General features: G+C 25.7%; 1 protein-coding gene across 1 annotated transcript; it reads right to left on the bottom strand.

Annotated features, from left to right (window-relative positions):
• Nucleotides 1–13,782: 13,782 nt before the first annotated feature.
• LOC145838726 (F-box DNA helicase 1-like) lies at nt 13,783–16,395 on the bottom strand. The gene has a single exon (XM_082946349.1). It carries the CDS (start codon nt 16,393–16,395, stop codon nt 13,783–13,785), a length of 2,613 nt encoding a protein of 870 aa, XP_082802475.1.
• Between the last annotated feature and the right edge of the window lie 7,785 nt (nt 16,396–24,180).

Below are 24,180 nucleotides of genomic sequence, written 5' to 3'. Positions count from 1 at the left end.
TTTTATTTCGTTCAAGTTGACTTCACTTCAGTAATGATTTAACACAAGTAAGCAGACAAAATTTAAGACGAATAAAAAGTTCTTTGAGCATACCATAATTTTATACAACCTTTTTAAAATGAGTTTTTAAAGAAGTTTAAAACACTAAAACTTTAAGAAATGAAAAAATTACAATTTAAAGTTAAACAATACATTTTAAATTTATTTTGAAATAGTTGGCCTTTAAAATAAGTTCTTAAAATACTTTAATTTAATAAAGAACCATTTGGTAGACGTTATAAGATATAGGCGATTATTGTTTTTATGAACAAAAAAAAACACGTATGCTATTGCAATATTATGCTGTATCATTGTAGTTTGTAAATTATTGAAGTACTACTTATTTTTTTTGTTTTAATTCGTTTAAACATTTTACTAAACATAAATTTAGTCTAGATTGATAAATTTTCTGTGATAAAATTACAGTTGTATTTTCCAGAAAAAAGCTTAAAAGCAGGTATGTTTAAAACTAACACATTATTTTAGTTAAAAAATATCCAACTTGTAAAATAATTAATTAAAATATTCTTTTTCTACCTAATTATATTATACTTATTAAAATAAAAGCAATACTTAAATAAGTTTATAAAGTATACTAAAATAAATTAAACACTTGTGCTTTCGTTTTTGTAGTTGAAATCAATTAATTGCTTGTCGAAAGTCAACTTTCTCCTGTCAACTTCATTATACTTTTCATACCTTACAGCGATATACTTATATCATTTTACACGTTTTCGGATATTAGTTGTCAAAATCAAAAGTATTGATTATGTTTACAATCTTTACTTGTGAGCTTTTTAATAACTCTAAAATAAATTATTAGTTTACAGTAAATAATTTTTGTAAACTAATTAAATTTCTAACATTGTTTACAATAAAAAAACAAATTATAATAAGTTTTATAACATCCAAAAGTACAGTAGTGACATCGATACCATAGGCACCTTGAACCCATGCAAAAGTGCGTACCTTAAAACAAAGTACGTACCCTACAGTTTTGATACAAATTTAACGTTTTCTTACCGAAAAATAGCTAATATTTTTTTTACTAAACTTACTTTGTCTTGATGTTAATTTTACAGTTACCAGACATTATTTTTTTTTTATTCTCTTAAATTTAACTTCTTTCGTTAAAAGCTAAAATCATAAAATTTTAAATAATTTTACATATTACTTATTTTTGCGATTTGATTCGTATCTTACGCGGTTGTATACCATATAAATTACGTATCTAATCGATTTCCCTAATATGATTACATAAAAAAAAAATGTAAGCTATTTTGTGCTTACAAAATACTGCTTATAGTTTACAACACAATAGTGCAAAAATAAACATATTTGCTCGTAGATGATTTATTCGTAGAAGAAACACAGTTAAAATGTTTTTATCTAATTTTACCTAATAATTGGTACGAAAAAAAAAGTTTTCAAACTGATACGAAGTTGGCTCATGGTAAAACATGATAATTCGATGTAGATTGCAGGTTTTACGATTGCGACTGACGAGTTTCAATAAGAACAAAACCTGGTTCTCAGTCTACCGAAGGTTTGTGGTCTGGTGATCGATTGGTATGATCAAACCTTTATGTTAGCTTGAGCTTGTCTCACAGCATAAAAAATCCAGGCATAATTTCAACAAAAAAGATACCAGAACTGATTATATAAAAGGAAATTCCCAAAAGCTTCCACTTTAAAGTTAGATTTTTAAGCACTTAATAACTAAAACAAAGTTCAGTTTAGTGAACGTTTGTTATACGTAATGTTTATATAAACAAACTTACAGTTTATTTTCATGTAATGAATTTTTGTAACTAAAATTTATTCGTATTTGTATTTTTTCGAGTACAAAACTTTATCTGCTTAAACTTGTTTATTTGAATTACAAGAAACTAACTCAACTAGCTTGATTATGTTGACTTATTCTAACTGAAATAAAATTAAGACCTGTATACGTGTTTAAAGTCTATAAAAAGTAAGTTGAAAAGCTTTCTCGTATTAAGTTTTTTTTCATATCTGCAATTAAAACTTAAAACTACATAAGAATAGATCTATGATAAAATCAAAACATTTTAAAATGTTAAACATTAGTAAACATAAGTTTGTCTTAAATGCTACATAAAAAAAGTGTTTTGTCTTAAAACTAATAAATTATTTCTTTAAATCAGTTTGAATATTAATCAAAAGATAAACAAAACATGCTTAAATAATTTTTTTTACAACTGTTATTGATATTTAAAACTTTCTTGTAAAAATTGAATACTTGTGTTACTTTTCAGAAAAAGTAGGAAAAAAAGAGAAAGATAGGAGAAGTAAGGAAAAAACAACTTGGTGAATTTTAGTTCAAATTGATAGAACTTTTTGAATATGTAAGTTTGATAGCTTTGTAAACTCTAAGTTTGATGTAATGTATAGCAAATGCTAATTAATTTTATTTTAAACCTTGTTTAAAAAGTAAGACTATTGTTTTAGACCTAAATCTTTTGTTTACGTATCTATAGAGATTTGAGACTGTTATTTAAATTAAATTTAAAAACATTCCATTATTTGTTACTTAACTTAAAAAACGTCACTGTAATTAAAAGCTTAGTAAAATTTTAAAAACTGCAAATTTTAGTTGTTTTTAGTTGTTTTGTTATCAAATAAAACTTTTAAACTTGAATTGAACCAAGTTTTAAATATCATAAAGCGTTGTTTTATAAGCAAATTCTATCAATATTACAAATTAAAGTCAAAACGAAACTAAAAAACACTTAAAAAAAAAAGTCCACTATACTTTCTGTTGAAGTAAAACTTATTTACACCAAGTAGTTTATAATTAACGAAGTGATTTTAGTTTTGTTTCATCAGATCGTTATATAAGTTTGATGATTAATATTTCAAACGGAAATTTTTTAAAGTTCAAATGAGCTTTAAAAGTTTTTTAAGAAGAGTTAATAAAGCTTTATAACTAGTACAAGTTTGATTTATCATCTGTTACAGGTGTTAAAATAAGGCATAATGATTTTCAAACTTACAAGAGTTTTATTACCATTGGCATTTTTACTGTATAGTTCAGAAGGAAAACTATCAAAAAAATATAAAAGTGAAGGTAAACAAAAAGACGCTAACTATTCAAACAAACTTGGTAATAATATAATTTTAACGACATATGTATTAAAGTTTGACAATAATGTTTAAATCGGTGGCATATTTAAAAAGTAGAAACTATAATATTTTATCAAGTTATTTTAAGAAGGAAAAAAAGTAGTAATTACTTAAATATAAACGAAGTTTTTTACAGATAGCATCCCAGAGAATTCAAATAAAAGCTTCGTTTCGGATAGCTACAAAGATCCATACTTTTTTTATTTTTTAGAAAAGGATGTTTACATTAGTGGTTTTCTTCAAGGCTGTTGTAATGGTACCAAAAACTTTTCTAAGTCGTAAGTTAAGTTTTACAGTAATCAAACTTAAAAAATTATAAATAAAAAACTGTTAACATAAGGTTTTATCATACCTTATGTTATGTTAAGGTTTTATCATAGCGTGGTATTTTGGTCAGGGGATGCGCAACTTTTTACTCTCAAAAAATCCCCTAAGTTAAAACTTTAGTAATTAGCTATAAAAATGTTTTTTATAAGTAATATAATTAAAATAAATTCATTAAATAAAATAAGTTCGAAGTAATTGTTTTAAAAAATACTTCTATATTACAAAGTTAAACAGTTAAAAAACAATATTAATTTCATTAGAATTACTTATACTTGAAGAAATGCAAGCTTACTAAACAAAAATTGTTTTTACTACTTACAGTAAACTTTATATCTTTAAAAATGAATATATTCAGTACAACGAAAGCATCTGTTTGATTTACGGTAAAAATATCAATCTATTTAATATACAATACAACGACACCTCATTGCGAATAATTTAAATAAAGTTACACAGAAGTTAAAATAGACCAACTTTATAACTGTCATTGCAATTTATTACAACTTTGTAAATTAGTTAAAAGTATACTTTTTAAATTTAATTCATTTGATTGTATTTGTTTAAAATAAAAATTATAAAGAAAGTTTATTTCTCATTGGCTGACACGCTTTTTCTTGTATGTTTACAAAAATAAAGATCAAAAAACTAGCAGTAGTCTTAACATTTACTGTAGCATAAAAAAAAAATTGTAAAATTGTTAAATTGTTTAATTTTTCTTTGAGCGTGACGTATATTTGTAAACTTTTTGTAAAAAAATCTGTCATAAGGTTATACTACTGCGGCACACTAATTAGTTGCGTTCTTTTTGAGTCTAAATTCTTATGAAGTTAATGAAGTTATAAAATTTTTCCTTATGGAGTTTTTCATCAACATCGGTGCGCACTTTCGCTTGCGCATCGAATCAGTATATTAGGTAATTTCCCTAACTTGTCACTAATTGGTGTTCAAAATTTCGTTTAACTTTTCGAATACTAGATAAACATAGTTGAAAAAATGTAAGTTAAGCAGAAAAAATAAACAGTAGAGGATAAAGATATTACATTCTTTTTTTTTTTATTTCTTTTCTTTTTTTTTTGGTTGGCACGCATGCGCCAGTGTCCCTCCCCATGCTACGCGCCTGCTGCATACAAGTGTCCTAGCTTAGGCTCTGTAGACTTTTGCCGATGTTTTCGTTGAACACAAAATTGTCTACGCATTATTTGGTTATTATAATGTTTTATTTATTTCTAGTTTCTTACATCAACTGGTTTGATTGTTTACTAAAATTGCGTTAGCAATCTACAACAGCTACCTATTGTGGAAATTATACATTGAGAGCCAAGTCAATACAGAGACTCCATATTCGTTTGCTTATAAAAAAATTTAAAGTTTAGTTAAACTATTGAAAAAAAAAGGTATTCAATTATGCAACAATTTTCTTCTCTATATGCATCATTTTAAAAACACTAGTGGCAAAAATTTTATTATGTAATACTAACAATTCAACTTATTTAGAGTATCAAGAATAAGAAAAAACTCCAAGACAATGACACAAGCTTTACGGATTGCGTCTTCACTTCAGTTTATAGTTATGCTGTCAAATGTGTGTTTCGTTTTAGTCGTGTACCACACACTTTCCTTGCAAAAACCTCAATATTTCCATCACTGCTCAGTGGCCATCAGTGGTATACCTCAATCAGCTGGAACGTGGTTTTTACTAACTCAAATTAAAGAGTATGAGACTAAAGTTCATAAGGACCCTTTAACAACATCGAGCTTGTGTGAAGCGTTAGAAAATGTTGTGAGATCCGTTTCAATAGTTTTTGTGATAGTTGATTTTAGTTTTTGTGTTTCTTTTTTTAGTTTGTTTCTTGCAGCTTTTAAAAGATTTTATTTGTCTACTTTTCCGTTTCGGTATAATAAGAATGCTTGGAATAGGAACTTAAATAAAATCATACTTGCACCTTGGTTCACAGCTTTATTTTTGTTAATTTTCGAAATTTTGATTTTTGTAAAGTTTATAAATGTTTCAAACAAACTGTTCACTCAAGTTTTTTCAATTGTAGCTACAGTATTGATAACTTTGTTAATGATAACCTCTGTTGTCAATACAATAGTTTTCAATAGAAACAATAATACCGGGGTTGTTACAAAAAAAACTACTTTAAATAAAATAAATAAAAGAAAGTTATACATACAAAACTTTATTTGCGCTTCAGTAGGGCTATTTTTCTTACCATTTTACGTAGTAAAAGCTTATACTACAGAATTAAATGTGAACTTTCTAAAGCTAGTCTATTTTGTTTGTTTTGTTTTATTGAGCACTATTTTAAACTTTTTTATGTATATTCTTATTGAAACTCGTTTCAAAAAATCTTTTGTTACTTATTCTAAAAATTCATGTAAAAAATTAAAGATACTTGCTAAAAGTTAAAAGATAGTTTAAATTGTGACATTGCAAAAATTTCAAAACTAATACATGTATTTTTTTCTACTTGCCTATATTTGTTTTTTTTTTTCGTTCAAGTAATTTTCCTTTTCTGTGAAATTGTTGTTTGATAAGTTATTTCTTACTAAAAGTTCTTACAAAAAACGAAAAAAAAAAGCTTAATATGCATGTCAAAGGAGATAATCAATTAAAATAACAAAATTTTTAGAAAATACTTTATGTTTGGAACCAAAAATTAAAAAATACATAATAACATTAATAGTTTTAGTATCCAAACATGAGTCAAAAATTGAGTTAATTTTTTTTAGTTCTAAAAATGTTATCTACTATACTTTTCACCTTTTTCATAGTTTTAGCTTTGACTCTATTTTTATTTGTATGTTGTTAGACAAGTTTTTGAGTACATTTTGAATACAAGCATGTGGTGTGCAACTCGATAACCGAAAATTTTCTTCGCACACCAGATCCTTGAATCAAGCTTTTTGAACGCTTTCCTTTTATAGTTCAATAAAAATTATTAAGCATAGATTTAATACGCTAAACTGTATAAATATCAACGTAGGACATAAAAATGCTTTATTATATAATGGTAAATGTTTCCATAAGTTAAATAATCCCATTAGATGCTTTTAACTAACTAAGTTAGTTAATAACTAGTTTACAATACAGTTTAGTTTTATACTCAATCTAAATGCAAACATATTTAGCTTTAAAATAGTTTTACAACTTTAGACTTTTCAAGTTATATCTGCAAAAAAAAGTATCAGTTTTATTTTTAAGTGAATATATTAGTATTTAGTTTGCCGAAGGTAAAGTATCTTTTAAGGTATGGGCGACATAAGGTCCTTTGGTCCATATCCGTTAAGCAAATTTATCTGACCAACGACTTCTTGTTTACTTAAGTATAATAAAAGTTTAACTGTGAGTATACTTTGGTGTCAGTTTTATGATTATATCGTTATAGTTTGGTGGTTAAAAAGATTAAGTTTTTTTATAACATAAGTTATAAAAATTAAAGCGACCAGCGAAAGTATATGTCTAATAATTCACACCTGTTGTTTACAAAAAGCACCTACATCTGGCCCGCCGACTTGAGAAGTTGCCCATCCCTTATTTAAAATAACAATAGATAAACTATAAAATTACTTTTAAGTTCGTTTTTATTTCATCAAGAATTGATCATAAGGTAAATATTGAGAAACAAAATTGTTTTAGTTATAAACTTTAAAATAAATATCAACAAAAGTATAGCCTTTAAGTTAAGTTTAATGACATTTTTACATTAAATTTAATCTATTGAGTGAAAGGTTGTTGGTATACAGTACAAACTATTCTTTAGAGTTGTATATTTCTTTGTAAATTGCTTAATTTTAAAAAATTATGCTGTAAGAATTATTTCTTTCAGTTTCTAGACATCCTCTTACAAACTAAAGGAATAAAGATTAACTACATAAAATATTGCAAAAATTTAAAACTTTTAACTTTGAACTGACTTTAACATCCATTAATTTTACTCACTTTTTTCTACCATTCTAAACGAACATCTTGTTTTTATATCTTTTAAAACTTAGCACCGTTTATACGTTTTTATAGTTGTACTTATGCGTAATAAGAAAATCGCTATTAAATCAAATCAGTTATAAGTAATTGTCTAGCTAGATAAAAACTAGTACTTATGGGTTTATTATTATTCAAGTTTTAAGTCTGTTGAAAGCTTGGTGAAACAAACATTAAACCAAAGCAAGGAAAAAGTTTTGTATTAATTAGATGATTTTAAAATTTCAGTGTGTTAGAATTTTTTTCATTAGCCAACATTAGATCTTATATATTAGTCTTAACCTAATATTATAAGTAGATTTAAACAATGTTTCAACATTATAAGGTTTAGTAATAACTACTAGATAAAAAACTTATTAAAAAGTTGATTAAACTATCGTTTTAGTAAAATTATGTCTTTCAATGAATATTTTGTTTTGATAGCAACTTTAACAGTATTATGAATTTGCGGTTGTAAAAGTAAAGAGCATCAAATTAAATCAACATTCGTTTAAAGTACGGTTGGTTGAATCCGGAATGTTAACTAGAAATATCTCACATACTATCATGTGGTTTAGTATTTAGCTTTTGAATAATTTATGCGAAACAAATAAAGTTAGGTTTTTTTACAACAATAGTTTACAAGTGTTCTTTTATTTTATAACACTCTAAAAAATTAGTGTCATTTAAAAAACAACTTTGATACAAGTTTGCTTTTTAAAAGTTTTGAAGTTAAAGAAATGCCCATGCTAATAATAAGTTACACAAACTCAGTTTTGTGTACTTATTTTTCAATTAAAAACTTAAAACTTGTTTTGTATTTGACCGGACTACAAACTTTGTAGCAAATTCGTGCTAACAATGACATTCATATAAGTTTTTTAAGAAAAAAGCTTAACCTACTGCTTTTAGCATGATTAGTGAAAATTAAACAACGTATAGTTCGCTGTGTCTAAAAAGTTATACAAAGAAAATGAACCGTCTTTTTTAATCCTGAGCGTTTAGTTTACGCTTTACAACTAGTTATAAAGCAGTATTAATATTCTATTTAAAACAAAATACTTTTTATTCATAACTGAAGACTTCAGCTATTTTTGTTAAGTATAGACAAAGATGAAATAATGAAAAGAAAATTGTTGGAAATTATTGAAAATTCAAAGAATGTCGTTTGACCATAAGAATTTTAGCCCGCAAAGAATGGTTTGCTGATAGCTAGTTTGCGCTATCTACGGAGCCTGATTCAGTATATCTTGGGTTTTTAAATTAAACAATTTTTTTAAAGAGTTAAAGATAACTTAATGTTGTAAAAACTTGGTTTTATTCAAAATTGTAAAGCTTTGTTACTATTTTTCATTGGTTGCTAAAGTTTTGGAAATTATTATTTGTAGAGTATTTTTTTTATAAGTATAGCAAAAAAGTATGAATATGTTCTTTATGTTGGTTAGTTACTAAAAATTAGCTAGAAAATAAACGAAATACTTGTTATACATCGAAATATCCTGATACTCAAATTACCTGAATATGAAAGTTAAAAAAAGATGTATTATTATATTTAATTTTACAGTGCTTATACTTAAGCAATATCTTTTATAATATTCAAAACATTTATAATATAAAACTAAACTTTCTCATGGCAAAAAACAAACCTACCTTGAAATCAATGATTTCTTTTGCACTTGCTCTTACAAATAAAAGTAAAGAGAAATAAGTAAAAAAAAGTTCATAGAAAATTTGAAAAAGTTGATGATAAGGTGTTATAAAAGCTTTTGAAATAGATAATAACCACCGTTTACACATTATAACGAAATTTGAAATAAAGCAGCAAACATTTTTTTTGAACCAAGTAAAAAACTAAATTGATCAAAAAAAAAAAAGTTTAATGAAATCTTTCAACAAAGCTTAAAATATATTTTATAACAATAACATCATTTTAATTTGAAACTTTATCTTCACGTTTATGTTCTAAGTTAAAATTTGATCAATCAATTTAAACTTTTTTCAAAATAAATTCCTATAACTTTTATGAATTCAAAAAATAAAGTTATAACAATTAATTAAATTAGTTTGCAATGACAAAAAAAAAAAGAAAATTGGTTTAAAAATGTTTTAAATAACCAAACATACTTGATTGGTTTCGTTTTATTATCATACTTTATTTAAACAATAAAATTATCGATTATTAACCATTTAAATTTCTAATATAGACTTCTTTTCAGTAGTTATAACTTATCAAACAGTGTGTAAAAAAGACTATATTTGTTTTCAAAAAGATCACTCTTGATTTTTTCATCTCTAGATACTTTACTTCACCAATCGACCAACAACAACAACAGCATCCAAGACAACCTCGGATTCTGTTGTTGTTGATGATGGCGTGAAAAATCTTATCTTTTTTGATGATGGCTGAAATAAATACTGGTAAGATACTACCAACTAATACAAACTAATACTTAGATAGATACTAACTAAGTCATAAAATTGACGCAACAAAACATAAGTGTAGAACATTGCAATCAAACTTTGAAGATTTAATTCAATTTTTTTTAAGTTAAAGATTTAGTTTCCCAGATTTTCAAGTTTTAATTTTATCAATGTATTCTTATGTATTATATGTAATAGTTTCTTAAAGTTTGTGATAATAATATAATTCTATACTAACTTGTTTATTTTTCGAACATTAACTTAAACAAAAAGAAAGCACTTTAGTTATTTTTAACAAAAAAAAAGTATAATGTGTCATGAAAAATGTATAAGCAAACGATACTGATAATCGGATATACTAATAAAAGTTATACATAAAAGATCACGAACTATTTACATTTAAGAACTTTGATTCATAGTTGTTTCTAAAATATTTATCACTATATATCCAAAATCATAACTAAGTTTAAAAAATACACGCATGCTTTGTAGATGATATTATTTGAAGTATATAAATTTTTCACTTAATAAAAGTAACAACTTATCTTGTAAATGTATAAATATTCATTGTACTAAAATTTCTGAAATGAATAGATTCACAGTTTTAAATAAGTCAGCTTAGAAGTTTAAAGCTTTAAAATAAAATATATTGTTTAAAAAGTTTTATAAAAATTGCATTTATTACAGTTAAAAAGCATAATCTTTGTATGAAAAAAAAAACTTTTAAGATATGTTTGAAATAAAAATCAAAATATATTATTTTAAGTCAAAACTTAATGAACAGAAATTTCAAATTTAAAAACCAAATTCTAAAGCCTATAAACTACATGTTTTGTTTTTAGAAAACACCTTTTTTTACATATCATCAAAAGTGTTTTTACAATTCTTTAAGCGTGAAAACATTCTTTTTGTAAACTGCTTAATTTACAAAACACTATCTGAAATACATAAAACCAATCACTAATATGATACTTAGGACAAACTTTATTATTATCAATTATTATCTAAAAACATTTTTTTCTGCTGTAATTTTTATTTTATTTTGTTACTTTTAGAAAAACTATGATATAAGAACTTTATATTAAATATATTGTGGAAAATATTTAAAAGTGTACAGTTGTGCTAAGGTTAACTTAAATACATTTGATTGGTTTTTAACATTTATACTTTAGTATACAATAATTTAATTTATACATAAAAGTAGAAGAAATAACTAATACCTTCAAAGAAATACAAAAGTATGCAGTTTTCTAATTAGAAAACAAACTACAACAAAGTTTATCTTCATAAGAATATTATACAGACATAACAGAAAAAAAAACATAACTCAATAACTTATTTATTTTATAAAATTAGAATAAAAAGTAGATTATAAAATGCAGCTTGCCAAATAAAAATTTTTTTTTGCCATAATAAAAAAAAACTATAAAACTGTCAAGCTACCAAGTATAGTTATAACAGTATTGTTCTGCTTTTAGGCGATATAAAAAAAAAATTATTCAAACCAATTAATACTCAGAAGAAAATAATAACTGCCTTGTTTAATAAAGAATAGCCTACATCAGTGATTAGCAAACTACAGCTTGCTGATCATATTCAGCAAAATCTCCAGACAGCGACCTTTCTTTTAACTGAAAAATAAATCATGCTTTCTAACATAAAAATTATTAATACGCTTTTAATTTAAATGTAAATAAATTTTTGCACATTTAAAACAATAACTTATACAATTTTACTACTTAAGATTGTTCACTTTTAATTTTTGGAATAACTATAAATACAATTATGACAAAAGTTAAATTGTTAAAAAGTCTATTACTTGAGATTGTTTCACGCTAGAGCGATGATCACAAGTAAAAAAGTAAACAAACTAAATATATATGGTGGGTCCATAATGAATTTTTCTAAAAATTTAAGCCCCTTACTTATATAAGGCTATCTACCCTGGTCTAAAACTCAATTTTAAAATAAATGAACAAATAATTTGTAAAACATTATTTTTTAAATCATACATTAATTACTTTTTAGTAAACTTTTATTTAGACTTATGGTTTAGCTCAAAAATATCTTACAAACCTTCTAAAGCAAAGGATTTAAACTTTAAAAAGTATCTTATAATATTTAAACAGTTTTATATTTTAGCATACAAAATTTAACACATTTCAAAATTATTTTTTTATTTTAAAATATCATTTTAATTTAATATTTCACACATCAAGATAAAAAAAAGCTTAAAACATTTTTATTTTAATTACGAATACACTTTAAAAACTTTAAATGCTTATGAAATGTATAGAAACTTTAATCTATAAACCATTTAACTGAATAAAAAACTTAATTAGTAAAAAGCAAGTGAAAACCAAAAAAAAAGTCCTTAAAATATCAAAGTTGGTACTACCTGTTCTCTTAATAATTTTACAGTGCTTTACTACAAGTTTTAAACTTTCAAAAATTATTCAATACAAATAGAATTTATCACTTACAGATAAGCAAATATTGAAAGCGATGATAAGCATTCACATGGTGAAATAAGCAGTCGATTTTTCTAGTTGCAGACATTCAATAATGGGTATGCAACATTTTCAAAGCTGTAGGTAAGTAGGTAAATAAGTAAGATAATGGAGCTTTTATGTTCATGTTGAGCCAGTTCATTTTATACCTAGATAAAAAACAAAGAACATAAAACTTTTAGTTATCAAAAAATATATAATTTTTGAATGAAACACAGACCTACTGCTCAAATATTGAAATGTAAGTTAATACAAAATAAGAGTGAAATCAAAGAGTGCAGAGCAATATTAATAACTATAACTCCAATAAATTATTACTTTGCATAAAAACATGAAAAAAAAAGGATTACAAAAATACATTTGGGATTTTTTCTGAATATTTTAGTAGTTCAACTTCAATAAAAACTACTATTAAAATTTAATACAACTTATTTTTAAAAGTATATATGTGTATAACAAAGTCATTATAATAGTACCTTAATCTGTAAAGGTTTACTAGGTTAACAACAAAAAATGTAGAAAAAACATATTCTTAAATAATAACTTGTTTTAGTAAAAATACAAAGTAAAATATAATAAACCATTATATCCTATTTAGACTAAAATTTTAACTTATTAAACAGAACTCTAGAACAATTGTTTTAAACTATGAATAAATTACTTTTTAATAAAAGTAAGTTTTACAAGTTGTATTGGTTGGTGTTCTATTTTAAAAAAGTAAAAATTTGATCCATGCAATAACCACACAAATTGTCTTGCACCAACTAGCATTATTCTGTTGTAAATGGAAATTTAAATTTCGTTTCAAGCTTTAAATGCACTGGAATCTTGGATTTATAGGTACTAACTTTCAAGGAAAAACTTTTTTGTCAAGTTACTGACCCCTTGTATTATTTTCCTAACCAAACAATATTGTAGAAATATTCAACATGTAAGTGTATTTTTATATTTATTATACTTATTTTTACAGGTTGTTAATTAGTAGATAACAGGTAAATATTAATGATTTTTATCCATATATATAACAACTTGATAATAAACTAACTCTTTTTCTGTTTTTTTTAACCAAGTAGGAAAAGAACCTTTGTATATAGTTTTAAAAATGTTGAACAATCTAAAAAAAAATTATAATTAAGTTTAAAAAGTCATTGGTAAAAATACACAGGGAATTACCTATAAAATGGTCTAAAACCAATATGAATGATTTGTGATTTGTGCTAAAAAATAATACATATAAAGAACAAATAGAATGAATTAAATGCTAAGAAGCCATGTATATCTACAAATAAAGTTTTAACTTATAAGTTAAAAAACACACAAATGAGGAACAAACAGTTTAGATCTTATAAACATAATTTTTCAAATGTTATGAAACAGTTACAAAACTTCTGTAGCTGGTTCAGAGAAAAATGCTGACCAACCAGAATGGTACTTATCTAAACAGTTTTTACAAACGCTTCCACTTTCAACAAACTTTGGAATTTCTGTTACTTCAATTTGATAATCTTCCACTTGCCTGAAATTTATATGACAAAGGGGGCAACTAAAAGCTTCATCATTATTAATTTTAGGACGCAGGTTGAATTTCAATGCATTCCAATTACACAAAAGTTTATAGATGTCTGAATTCAAAATTAAAGATTTTTTAGCCCTGGTAACAGCAACATAAAACAAGTTGATAGTTTCCAAAGGAACTTTGTTTAATCCGTCTCGAGCATATGCAAGTGCATTGATAGTAGAGAAGTCCACAATAGCAACGTGATCAAACTCTAAGCCTTTTGCTTGGTGGACAGTACCTATCTGAATGTTGCAACTCTGCTTTGTGGCACTTGGTAGCTGTTTTAGTTTTTCCACAGCTTCTGGAATTTTGTCTTGCAATTTTTTAACTATTTCTATTTTGCTCAACAGATTAGTATCTTCATTTTCAGTTGCAAATGTTTCAACAGCCTTTAAACTTCCTAACTGATTCCATGTATAAACAGTGCATTCAAGATTTTTTATTATACGATCTTTTTTAGTAAAACACAACGCATACAAATCTAGTAAATGTTTAAACCCCATCCTTTGAGCTCCTCCAATAATTCCAATGGATTGTCCCTTATCTTTATTATGTTCTATCATTTCAAGTGCTTTCATTACAACACCTACATTAGTTCTACACAAATAAGTAACTGAAGTAAAATCATCAAAAGCACCAGTAATTAATCCTGAACTTCCAACACCAATAAGGTGTCTCTTTGAAGAAGATGAATTGTTTTGAATCCTCAAAAACTTTTCATTTTTAAATGTAACATTCTGAAGTATACCGTCGGCTACTGTTGCAATTTCCTCTCCAAATCTAAAGCTTTGAGTAAGATAGTAGGTAGTTCTTGGAAAAATTGATTTGTACAGTGCATTTTTTGCATAGCGAAACCCATAAATGGACTGATGAGGGTCACCAACAAAAACCAGGGACACATGTGGTTTTTGCATCTTCATAATTGACAGCATACAATCTGTCAGATCTTGTGCTTCATCTATCATTATAACATCATAGTCTAAAATTTTTGGGTTGCTTAGCTGCCACAACTTGAGATAACAGTCATCATTCATTGGCCAATAGGTATTATTCATATCCGTCATATTTTTCCAATACTCTTTTGTTAAGTTTAATATTTCTCTTCTTATGTCTAATGGTATAGGTACTCTGTCGGGAGGCATTCCTTCATCTTTGTACTTTAGTACATCTGTTTGAACTAAATTTAAAGAAATGTATAAATCTTCAGAAGCCATATACTTAAACAGTGTATTCCTTATACACAATGCAATCGGTATTTTATCACTCTCTTTTTTTTCTTCTTCTTTGTTTTGAACATTTTTCTTTATTTCCAATCTTTCCCTTATATCACTGAGGTAGATAGTTTTTCTAGACAGTTTTTTACGGTAGTTAGACATACCCATAGCGTTAAATGCTAAGCTATGGAAGGTTGTTACATCAACATTTCTATGGGCCCAGAAAGTAACTCTTGCTTGTTCTATCACAGACTTGCTAAAAGAACTGTAAAGAAACGCAAGGTTAGGATTTGCTTGAGCTAATTGTATAAGTGTAGTTGTTTTTCCAGTCCCAGCATAAGCCATGACTCTCAACAAATGATCTTTTTTAAACTTGTGCTTCACAACTCTCATTTGCTCAGGTGTTAACTTTATGTGTTTTATGGAAGTTTTGTTTGTAACAGAGGAGTTTTCAATTTTAAACATCAAATAATACAACTGATTGTGATCTTTCAAACACAGTTCGTGAGTGATGTGTAGTAACCACAAACAAGTCATTAGAGAATAAACAATGTCAAAAACCTGTGGAAAAGGCAATAATGTCCCTAGCGATAATGCAAAACTGTGCTTTTCTTTTGTTGTTTTGCATAAAAGCATGATTAACACAGGATAATACCATATGTCATCAGGCAGAAGACTGTAAATTATGGAATATTTATCCGCAGTATATTTTTCTATTCTTTTTACATTTATGTCAAACTCAGGCTTAATCTTATTCTCAATCAGGTTATGAGCAAGATCATAGTAAATGTTTGTTTTCAAAATTCTTTTTAGCTCAGCATACTCTTCTTTCAGCAACTTCTTCTGAATGTGGTATGCCAAAAACTTGACAGTTGCAAGCAACTCATATTTATTTTGCTCGCTGTTTTTATAATTGACAAAAGCAACAAGCTCATTTGTAAGAGTGCACTCGTTAGTAGCTTTAAGAGTTCTGTAACTTTTTTTCCAGGGCATAAACTTTTCGTTTGCAGAAACTCTGCGCCAGTAAGAACAGACTTGCTCACAGTTAACTAAGTCTGTGCTGGGTAAATAACAAAATATATTTTCTAAAACTTCAGATGGTAGAGTTTGTGCAATAGACCTGTAGTTTTTTTCATATTCTGACAAAGGTTGAGATCCATCTAATACTTCTTCAGGTATGGAACACATAAAATCATCCCATTCATCTTCTTCAAACATTGTTTAGCTTTTTTATTTATATAAACACTGAAATAAATAATGTTTTTTTTGTTTATACTTAAAGACTTGTATAGTTTTATTCTATTTTTTAATTTATAATCTTGGCTTTTTACTATAAATGATTTACTAAGTCTAATAGGAACCTTTGTTTTACTTTATTTTAAAATGTTAGTTAGTATACAAGCTGAACAAAGAATTTAAGAAAAAGAACATGTTTTAGAAAATAAAGCAAAGACTTTAAGTTCATCATTTTTAAATGAATTATACGTACATATGTAAGCATTGTTTTTTTCAAAATACCAAATCAATTTAAAGAACTGTATTTAGATTTAAGCTTGAGTTATCCGTTAAATTAATTTGAAACTTACTTTTAACAGTTCATCTTAGTTTTTTATATAGTAGAATACTTATATATGATGTGATATAACATTTTTATCCTTTTTATAAAGATTTGAAAGATGACAATCTAGTATAAATTAGCTTTATTTAAGTCTATGAAAATGTTTTAAAAGTTGTACCAATGAAAATTTTTTAAACTAAATTACTTTCTGGAAAAATAAAGTTTAATCAAAGTAAATATAAAAAAATTATAAGTAAAAAGTAAACAAACAAAATCAAGTTAAGCATACGAATTTCCAAAAAAAAAAAGAAAAATGAACTAAAAGTTTTTATTTAAACAACAAAAGGCATCCTATGTAGATTAAAACTTATATCGTTTATTACTTAGATACTTTTTACAGAACTGAATGTACTTGAAAAAATTATTTATATTTTGTTTCTTCTAAAAAAGTATCTTATAGTACATAGGTAGACAAAAAATTGCTCTAGGATGGCACTGTATATAAAAAAAAGCTTTTCCCAGCTGCAACTATCAAATTTGTAATCAATAAAAATCACTATTTAAAACCAATAAGTCATAAAACATGCAATTATGAAGCATTAGTAGTCACTTATTATTATATTTAGAGCTTAATTGCAAGTTTAAATACAATTTTTTGTAAACTTTTTTTGAAAATGTTGTTTTTATTTAAGAAGTACAATATTAGCCACAGTATAGTCCTTAAAATCTGGTTTGCTTAAGACTTTTCCTTTAGTAATTAAAGAAGTGTACATATTAAAATAATAACTGTTAGCTTAAGCTACTGTTCAATCTACATCATGCATACTTTCTTTAAATTTAATTAATAAATAGTGAGGACTCTTATTGTTTTTTTGTTAAAAAGCTAAAGGGTATAGAGAAGTCAAACATTTTTTATACTAAAACTAACATTGGCTTTTAAACGAGACCTTTAGTATGGACTACAAGTAAATTTTATAAACTTTAAGTTTTTATTTTTATAATTTATAAAAATTTTAATAATTTTTGAGATAAAGTCATTTTTGTGAAAAGTTTCAAATTAAACCCATGGACTACAACTTTTTATTTTAATTTTTCAAAAACTACAGCTTTACGATAAACACTTTCTTTCTTAACTAGTATTTATTTTGGCCATCATCAACAAAGTTGAGATGCTTTGTGCCATCAACAATAAACATTGAACTTAACAACACAATCAACAACAACAGCACCCGAGATGATCTTGATTGCTGTTGTTGATGGTGTGGTTTAGTTTAAGAGGGGGGGTAAACACCTTTTTTTGAAATTTGATCTTATTTTATATAGTTTTTACTAAGCTACAAGATGCTTTTTACAGATTTAAAAAATTCAAAATATTGTTTGAGATATAGCCGAGCAAAGTTAGAGGCAATAATAGGATCCTTTTGGGAGGCGCAAACTAAAACTGCAATTAACTAGAAATCACTAAAAATCTATCTTCTTCTACGTTTTTTGAGATAACTACCTCAAATTTTTAGGAAATGTACCTTGCAATATTTAGAAAATTCTGTTGGAAAGAATTTTTTTAAAAATAAGAAATTAAAGTTTTATATAAAAAACAAACAAAAAAACAATAAAAAGCATCTTGTAGCTTAGTAAAAACTATATAAAATAAGATCAAATTTCAAAAAAAGGTGTTCACTGCTCTTCTATGCCTTTTATGCATTAAAATGTTAGTCTACTTTTTTTGTAAAGTTGCACTTAAGAAAAAATTAAATGACCAAAAGTTTTTCTTTGCATCACAGGGCCTATCTTGAGCCATACTAAGTTTTTTCTGTAACTTTTCAAAATCAACTAAAATCCAGTTCTTTAACAAAGTAGGTTATAAAATTATAAAACACCTAAACTAAATCTGATTAAAAGTTTAGAAAATTGGCCTAAAACATTCAGAAGTCTTAACTATCCTGATTTTTTTATAAAAAATCTAAACTGGCCTTAGTCATTCAAAGTTAAAAATATATAACTTGTCCGAATTTTTTTTTAAGGTTTGAAAAATTCCAAACTTTCCTGATAACCTGAGTGTGTGGCAACCCTGACATCAGTTCCTTTGACCTAATATTTGGATGTTGGTTTCTTCATTGTGTTTATTAAACTATTATTTTATTATTTAAAAAAGTGATTTACTCACCTTATGACCTTAATTTACTTAAAAGTTCAATATTAGATATCAAATGTTAAATCCTATCTTAATACCAGATCTTAATTCCAATTGCTTACATAGATCCAAGCCCAAGCTGCAGAGATACCAGAATTCTGCAAATAAACAGTTTGAAATACTGGTCAAACAATTTGTTTTAACTTAAAACCTCATGCTCGAGAAAAATTTTATGGAGATTTTCTTATAGAAATCTGGTGACTTTAAGACCAGATTTTAATTTTGAATATAAATTTGAGTTTTGTTCTAGCCAAGCTCATTTTAAAAACGAATCCAAGAAAAGTTTCCTTTTTATTTTCGGCAAATTGCATCAAAATCAAAAGATAATATGGTCAGAAAATTTTTGAAAATTTAGTGAAAGTTTTCAATTAAAAACTTGTAATATTACATTTTTATAGGTAAAATTTTACAAAACTGACTGTATCTCAAAATTTGAAAGTTAAATTTAAAAGTATACATTTTTTTATATCTTAAAAGTATCTTATAGTTTATACTTAAAGCTTCAAAATTACAGCCAAACAGTTTATATACATATACTATTTGATAGTAGATTGACAAACTCAGGAAGAGAAGGGTCACTTTTGCTCAGCATCAATTTTGCACGAGGGGTCATTTTTGTAAGAGGAGAATTTTGCAATAAGATCACTTTTGCACTGGTTGAAACTTTTATTTTTTTCACTATTATAATTTTTTATTACTATTACTATTACCGCTAACCCTTAAACTTGGTTGATAATATTTTTTTCTTAATTTTGATATATTTATTAACTATTATTATTAATATTTATTCCCTTTGTTTACTATTACCCTTTACCCTTGGTAGGTATTTTTTTATGCTTGCAAAAATTGTCAATAAAGCAAAACTAACCCTCCATGCAGAAGTATCTCCAAGCAAAACTAACCACTAATGAAAAAGTGTCTTCATGCAGAAGTGAATTTTGCAAAACTGACCCTTTTCCAATCATTATATACAATCTATAAGGTTTTGTTTTTAATTTTTTTTTAATAGGTACTAATTATTAAAAAACTATTACAATTTCATATAGTAAGTGATTTTTACTATTTTTAAAAGAAAGTCATAAAAGTTTAATTTTGCTCAACTCTTTATAATTAGTAATGGAAATTGTTTTTTAGTACTAATAATTCGTTTTTAAATATTGTCAATGAATAAGTATTTACACTTTGGAACTTGTTTATTTTAATTGGTAACAGCTAATTGTGTGTTCAACTTTGTGGCATGATGACATAATTAGGTTTTTGATGTATTCTTTTAGTTACAGTGTTGGTTGATATTTGCTAGGGGATTTGAGGTTCATGATTTTCTCTTGGTGTTGCTTACAACTACAATTTAGTAGGCCAGTACCATTTTTCTTCTAATGCATACAACTCTATTAACAAACAGCCAAATTTTTGCACAGGTTAGCCACTTTTTAAGTCAAAAAAATGTCCTGAGCGACCAAAAAATTGTCCTGAGTGACCTTTAAATATCCTAAATTTTTTAAATAAAAAAAAAAAACTTTTAACTTTTAAAACTAATAAAAACCAAGTTTTTCAACAATACTTTTTACATAATTTTGAGTGTAGATTTTAAATCAACTAAATCTCATCAAAATCAAAAGAGAAATTAGTCTTGAGATTATTTAAAAAAATAAAACTATCTTGAGTTTTTGATAAACAAATAAAACTATCACCAGTTAGCCTGAGTTTGAAAAATATACTTCAAATTATCCCGAGTATCCTGTTTTGAGGTTGTCGTATATTGTTTAATTTTAATGAAATAATTTTAGTATGGTCTAAATTTTTATTTTCAAATTTATGATTGATTTAATTTTGAATTAATTTCTATTAATTTTTCTAATTCTAAGCTATGCAATTTGGTATTTTATAAAAATATTTCTGATAAGAAAAATAAAACTTTGCAGACATTTTGCACATGTTTGTTTCTATAATTGATTTTATCCTTTTTTAGTTGTAATCAACTTGTTTTTGAATTTAAAAGCACTTGAACTTAACTTTAAGAAAACATGTACAGTGTAAAAGGTAAAGTGTATTTCCACTTAAATTTTATTTCCAATACAAACAATTCTATTGTTACCTAAAAATTTGCAGACATGCTTTTCAATGTTTAATAAAACAAATTTTAATTTGGTTGTAACTTTTGTGTAGGAACTGTACAACCTAAAAACTATAGCCAAAATACACCAATACTGGTTGGCCACTGGTGTTTGGCAAGTTTTCTCTAGGTTTTCAAAACTTCTTTTAGATTTTCGAAGGTACTTGTTTCTTGATCTAATTTTAGTTTTAAGTTAACTTTAAGTTAAAAAACTGTGTTAAATAGTATAACAAAATTCAAAAAATACTACAAAGCTTTTTTAAATCTGTTTTGTAACAAAAAAATGATGATAATAATTTTTTTTTTATCTGTATGATAGATTTTTTGTGTCTTTTTGAAATTTCTATACTTGACATGCAAAAAATGTTAAAAATTCCATGTTTTTCAGTAATTTTTGTTCAAAATTCCATGTTTTTACAGATTTTTTTTAAAATATATCAAATTATAGGTTTTTATGGATTCCAGGTCTAGTGGCCACCCTGCCAATATAATTTTCTCAAAATTTGTGGTTTTTAATGTTGAGATTTTAAATTTGTGAGTTTTTACCTAATGAGTGTCACAAAAGATATTTTTTAGTTTTTAGTTTCAGGATAACAAATTGTTTACTGTTAAACAAGCAGGTAGAACTACACATAATTAAAGTTAATCGTTGTAGAAGGGAGAGTGAGACTAGTTTTTTATACCATTATTGAAACGTTTGAACGCTCTCTTAATTAAACAGGTTTTAGATTTTTCAAAAGAATTATTTTGCACACAATCTGTCTGTAATTATTGAGGCTTGGAAAAAGTAAAGATTAATTTAAGAATATTTTTAACAGAATTATTTACTGAACAACAAAAAACACACTCAAAAAGTTTGGTCCGAGGAAATTTTTTGTTTGATAACTAAAAGGTGTACAAAAAAAATATTTTACTTATCAAGTTGTACACCAGAACAGTTTAATGACCATGTCCAGGACAGAGTTAATTTATAACTATACACTATCACTTATCTATTTTGCAACAAAGCTTAAATGCAATATTATCAAACTTATATGCAGTAATCATTGAAAAAATAATGTAACATATACTAAAAATTACTTGTAGTAAAAAAAATTGATCTTAATTTAAACAAGGGTTGGCAATCATTTCTTCAATTGTTGAGCTATTTGAATTAGACCAGCTGAGAAATACAGAGTTCCCCTTAAATGAAACAAGCAGATTCAATTTAAATTCGATCAACACCGGTCACCACTCAACAAACCATTACAGCAAAGCTAATAAGAAAAAAAAATACGAACATTTCTATACTAGTATTTCAAAAATACATGATTTACATTCTACACCTGTAGATTTTCTTCTTTTTTTCTTTATAATTTCTTTAAATTATAGTTCTTTTACGAGTCGATTACTAAAAGGTTCCTTCGTACACCAGGTCCGTAGGCCAAATTTTTTGAGCGTTTTTCTTTTATCATTCAATAAACAATACTGAACGATAAAAGTTTGTTTTAATTTTGTAAAATGTTTTATTCAAATAATGATTATTAAAGTTTCTTTTTCATTAAAGATTATAATTTATATTTTTATTCGTCTCTCTAAAGCAGAGTTTCCCAAGTAGGGGATTAGAAGCTGCAAGTTGGTCAAATTGGTAAGCCATGAGTAGTTAAATTGCTATGTAGAAGAAACCCTGTTCTAAAGCTTAAATGTAATTATATTTAAACCTTGAAGCAAAATGGTATTTTTATGAACCAGAGCGGTTATTAACGAATCTTTTTAAATCTTACGATTAAAAACATGTTTTCAGTTACACTTTATATCAAGACTCCGGCAAGGGCTAATTTTAAATGGTTTCCTGTTTCCTGTGCGATCCTAAAAAACTCGAATAGGCATAGTAAAGTAGCAAATAGATATTATTTAATTCAAAATTATTTTACTTGAAATTTATATGTATATCTTAAGTTTTTGATATCATTAAAGTATAGTAATGTAGCTCATATTATTTTAAAGAAATACATCAAAAATGACGTAGCTTTATATATTTTGTTGTAAAAACTATGTAAAAACTTTAATACTACAAAACTTGCACAGCTTAATAAGTAAACTTTACAATAAAAATAAGCCAATCAAAAGTGTTTAAAAAAAATTCTGAATGATTAAACAACTTGAATTTTAAATTTTGGAAAATTTTGACTAAACCACATACTGTTTTTATTATTCAAACTCTAAGAAAACCGTAGTTTCATTTGTATTTTTATGAAGTTGTAAAAAAACTATCACGGCTCTATTTTTTTGTGTTCAAAAATATAATTTGGTTTTAATTAAGATCTGATTTGTAGCTAAATTATTTCAACTGGAACTGTTTGGCTACGTAATTTATTTACAAAAATTTAAATATACTTTTACATTGTTTAGACAAATTAGCTAATAGGTTTGATTAGTACTTTATTTTTAATTTGAAAAGTATAAAAGTTTCCATATTCATGTTAGCTTCATCATGTTAGGCGATAATTTTAGATTGCTATTTAAAGCAGGACTTAGTTTTATTTTAAAGTTATTTTACTAAAAATTAAAGAACTCATTATTACTTTGCATTCTGTTTTTTTATCTTTTAAAAATAGTTTAAAGTTTAAAGATTTTTATGTACCTGAGCAATTTAAGGCAGTTATGTATTAAACATTTATGTAGTTAAAAAGTACAAAATTGTGCAACCCCACTGAATAAAGTCTAGACACGCCCCTTACTCGGGCATTAAGTTATAGTTGTTATAAGATATAGATATTAAACCACAAAAATCGAAAAAGTTTAGTTTTAAACAGCATGCTTAACTCTTAAGCAGGTTCTCCTTTACTTGTTGACAAAACCCTTAAATTTAGTCGCCTTCATTTGTTCCATATTGCTCCTTTACTTAATAGTTAACCTTTTACTTTTTTGATTCACTACTACACATTGTTACTTCACAAAATCGCCTACTTTAAAAAACCTTGCTTTAAAGTGATATGTCAAATATGTTTCTTTAAAATAAAAGAAAAAATAATCTTCAACAACTTGTTTTAAGACATATCTTTATAACAAAAAAAAACATTTTATAAAATCATTTTTTTGTTTATCTAACGCTAGTCTGAATTGCACTATCATCAATAACATCCCACGTGACAGTCTGCT

Source organism: Thalia democratica, chromosome 6 (assembly GCF_965202585.1).
Source record: "Thalia democratica chromosome 6, ktThaDemo2.hap1.1, whole genome shotgun sequence".
NCBI classification, from domain to species: domain Eukaryota; kingdom Metazoa; phylum Chordata; class Thaliacea; order Salpida; family Salpidae; genus Thalia; species Thalia democratica.
This window is presented reverse-complemented; position numbering and strand designations above follow the sequence as displayed.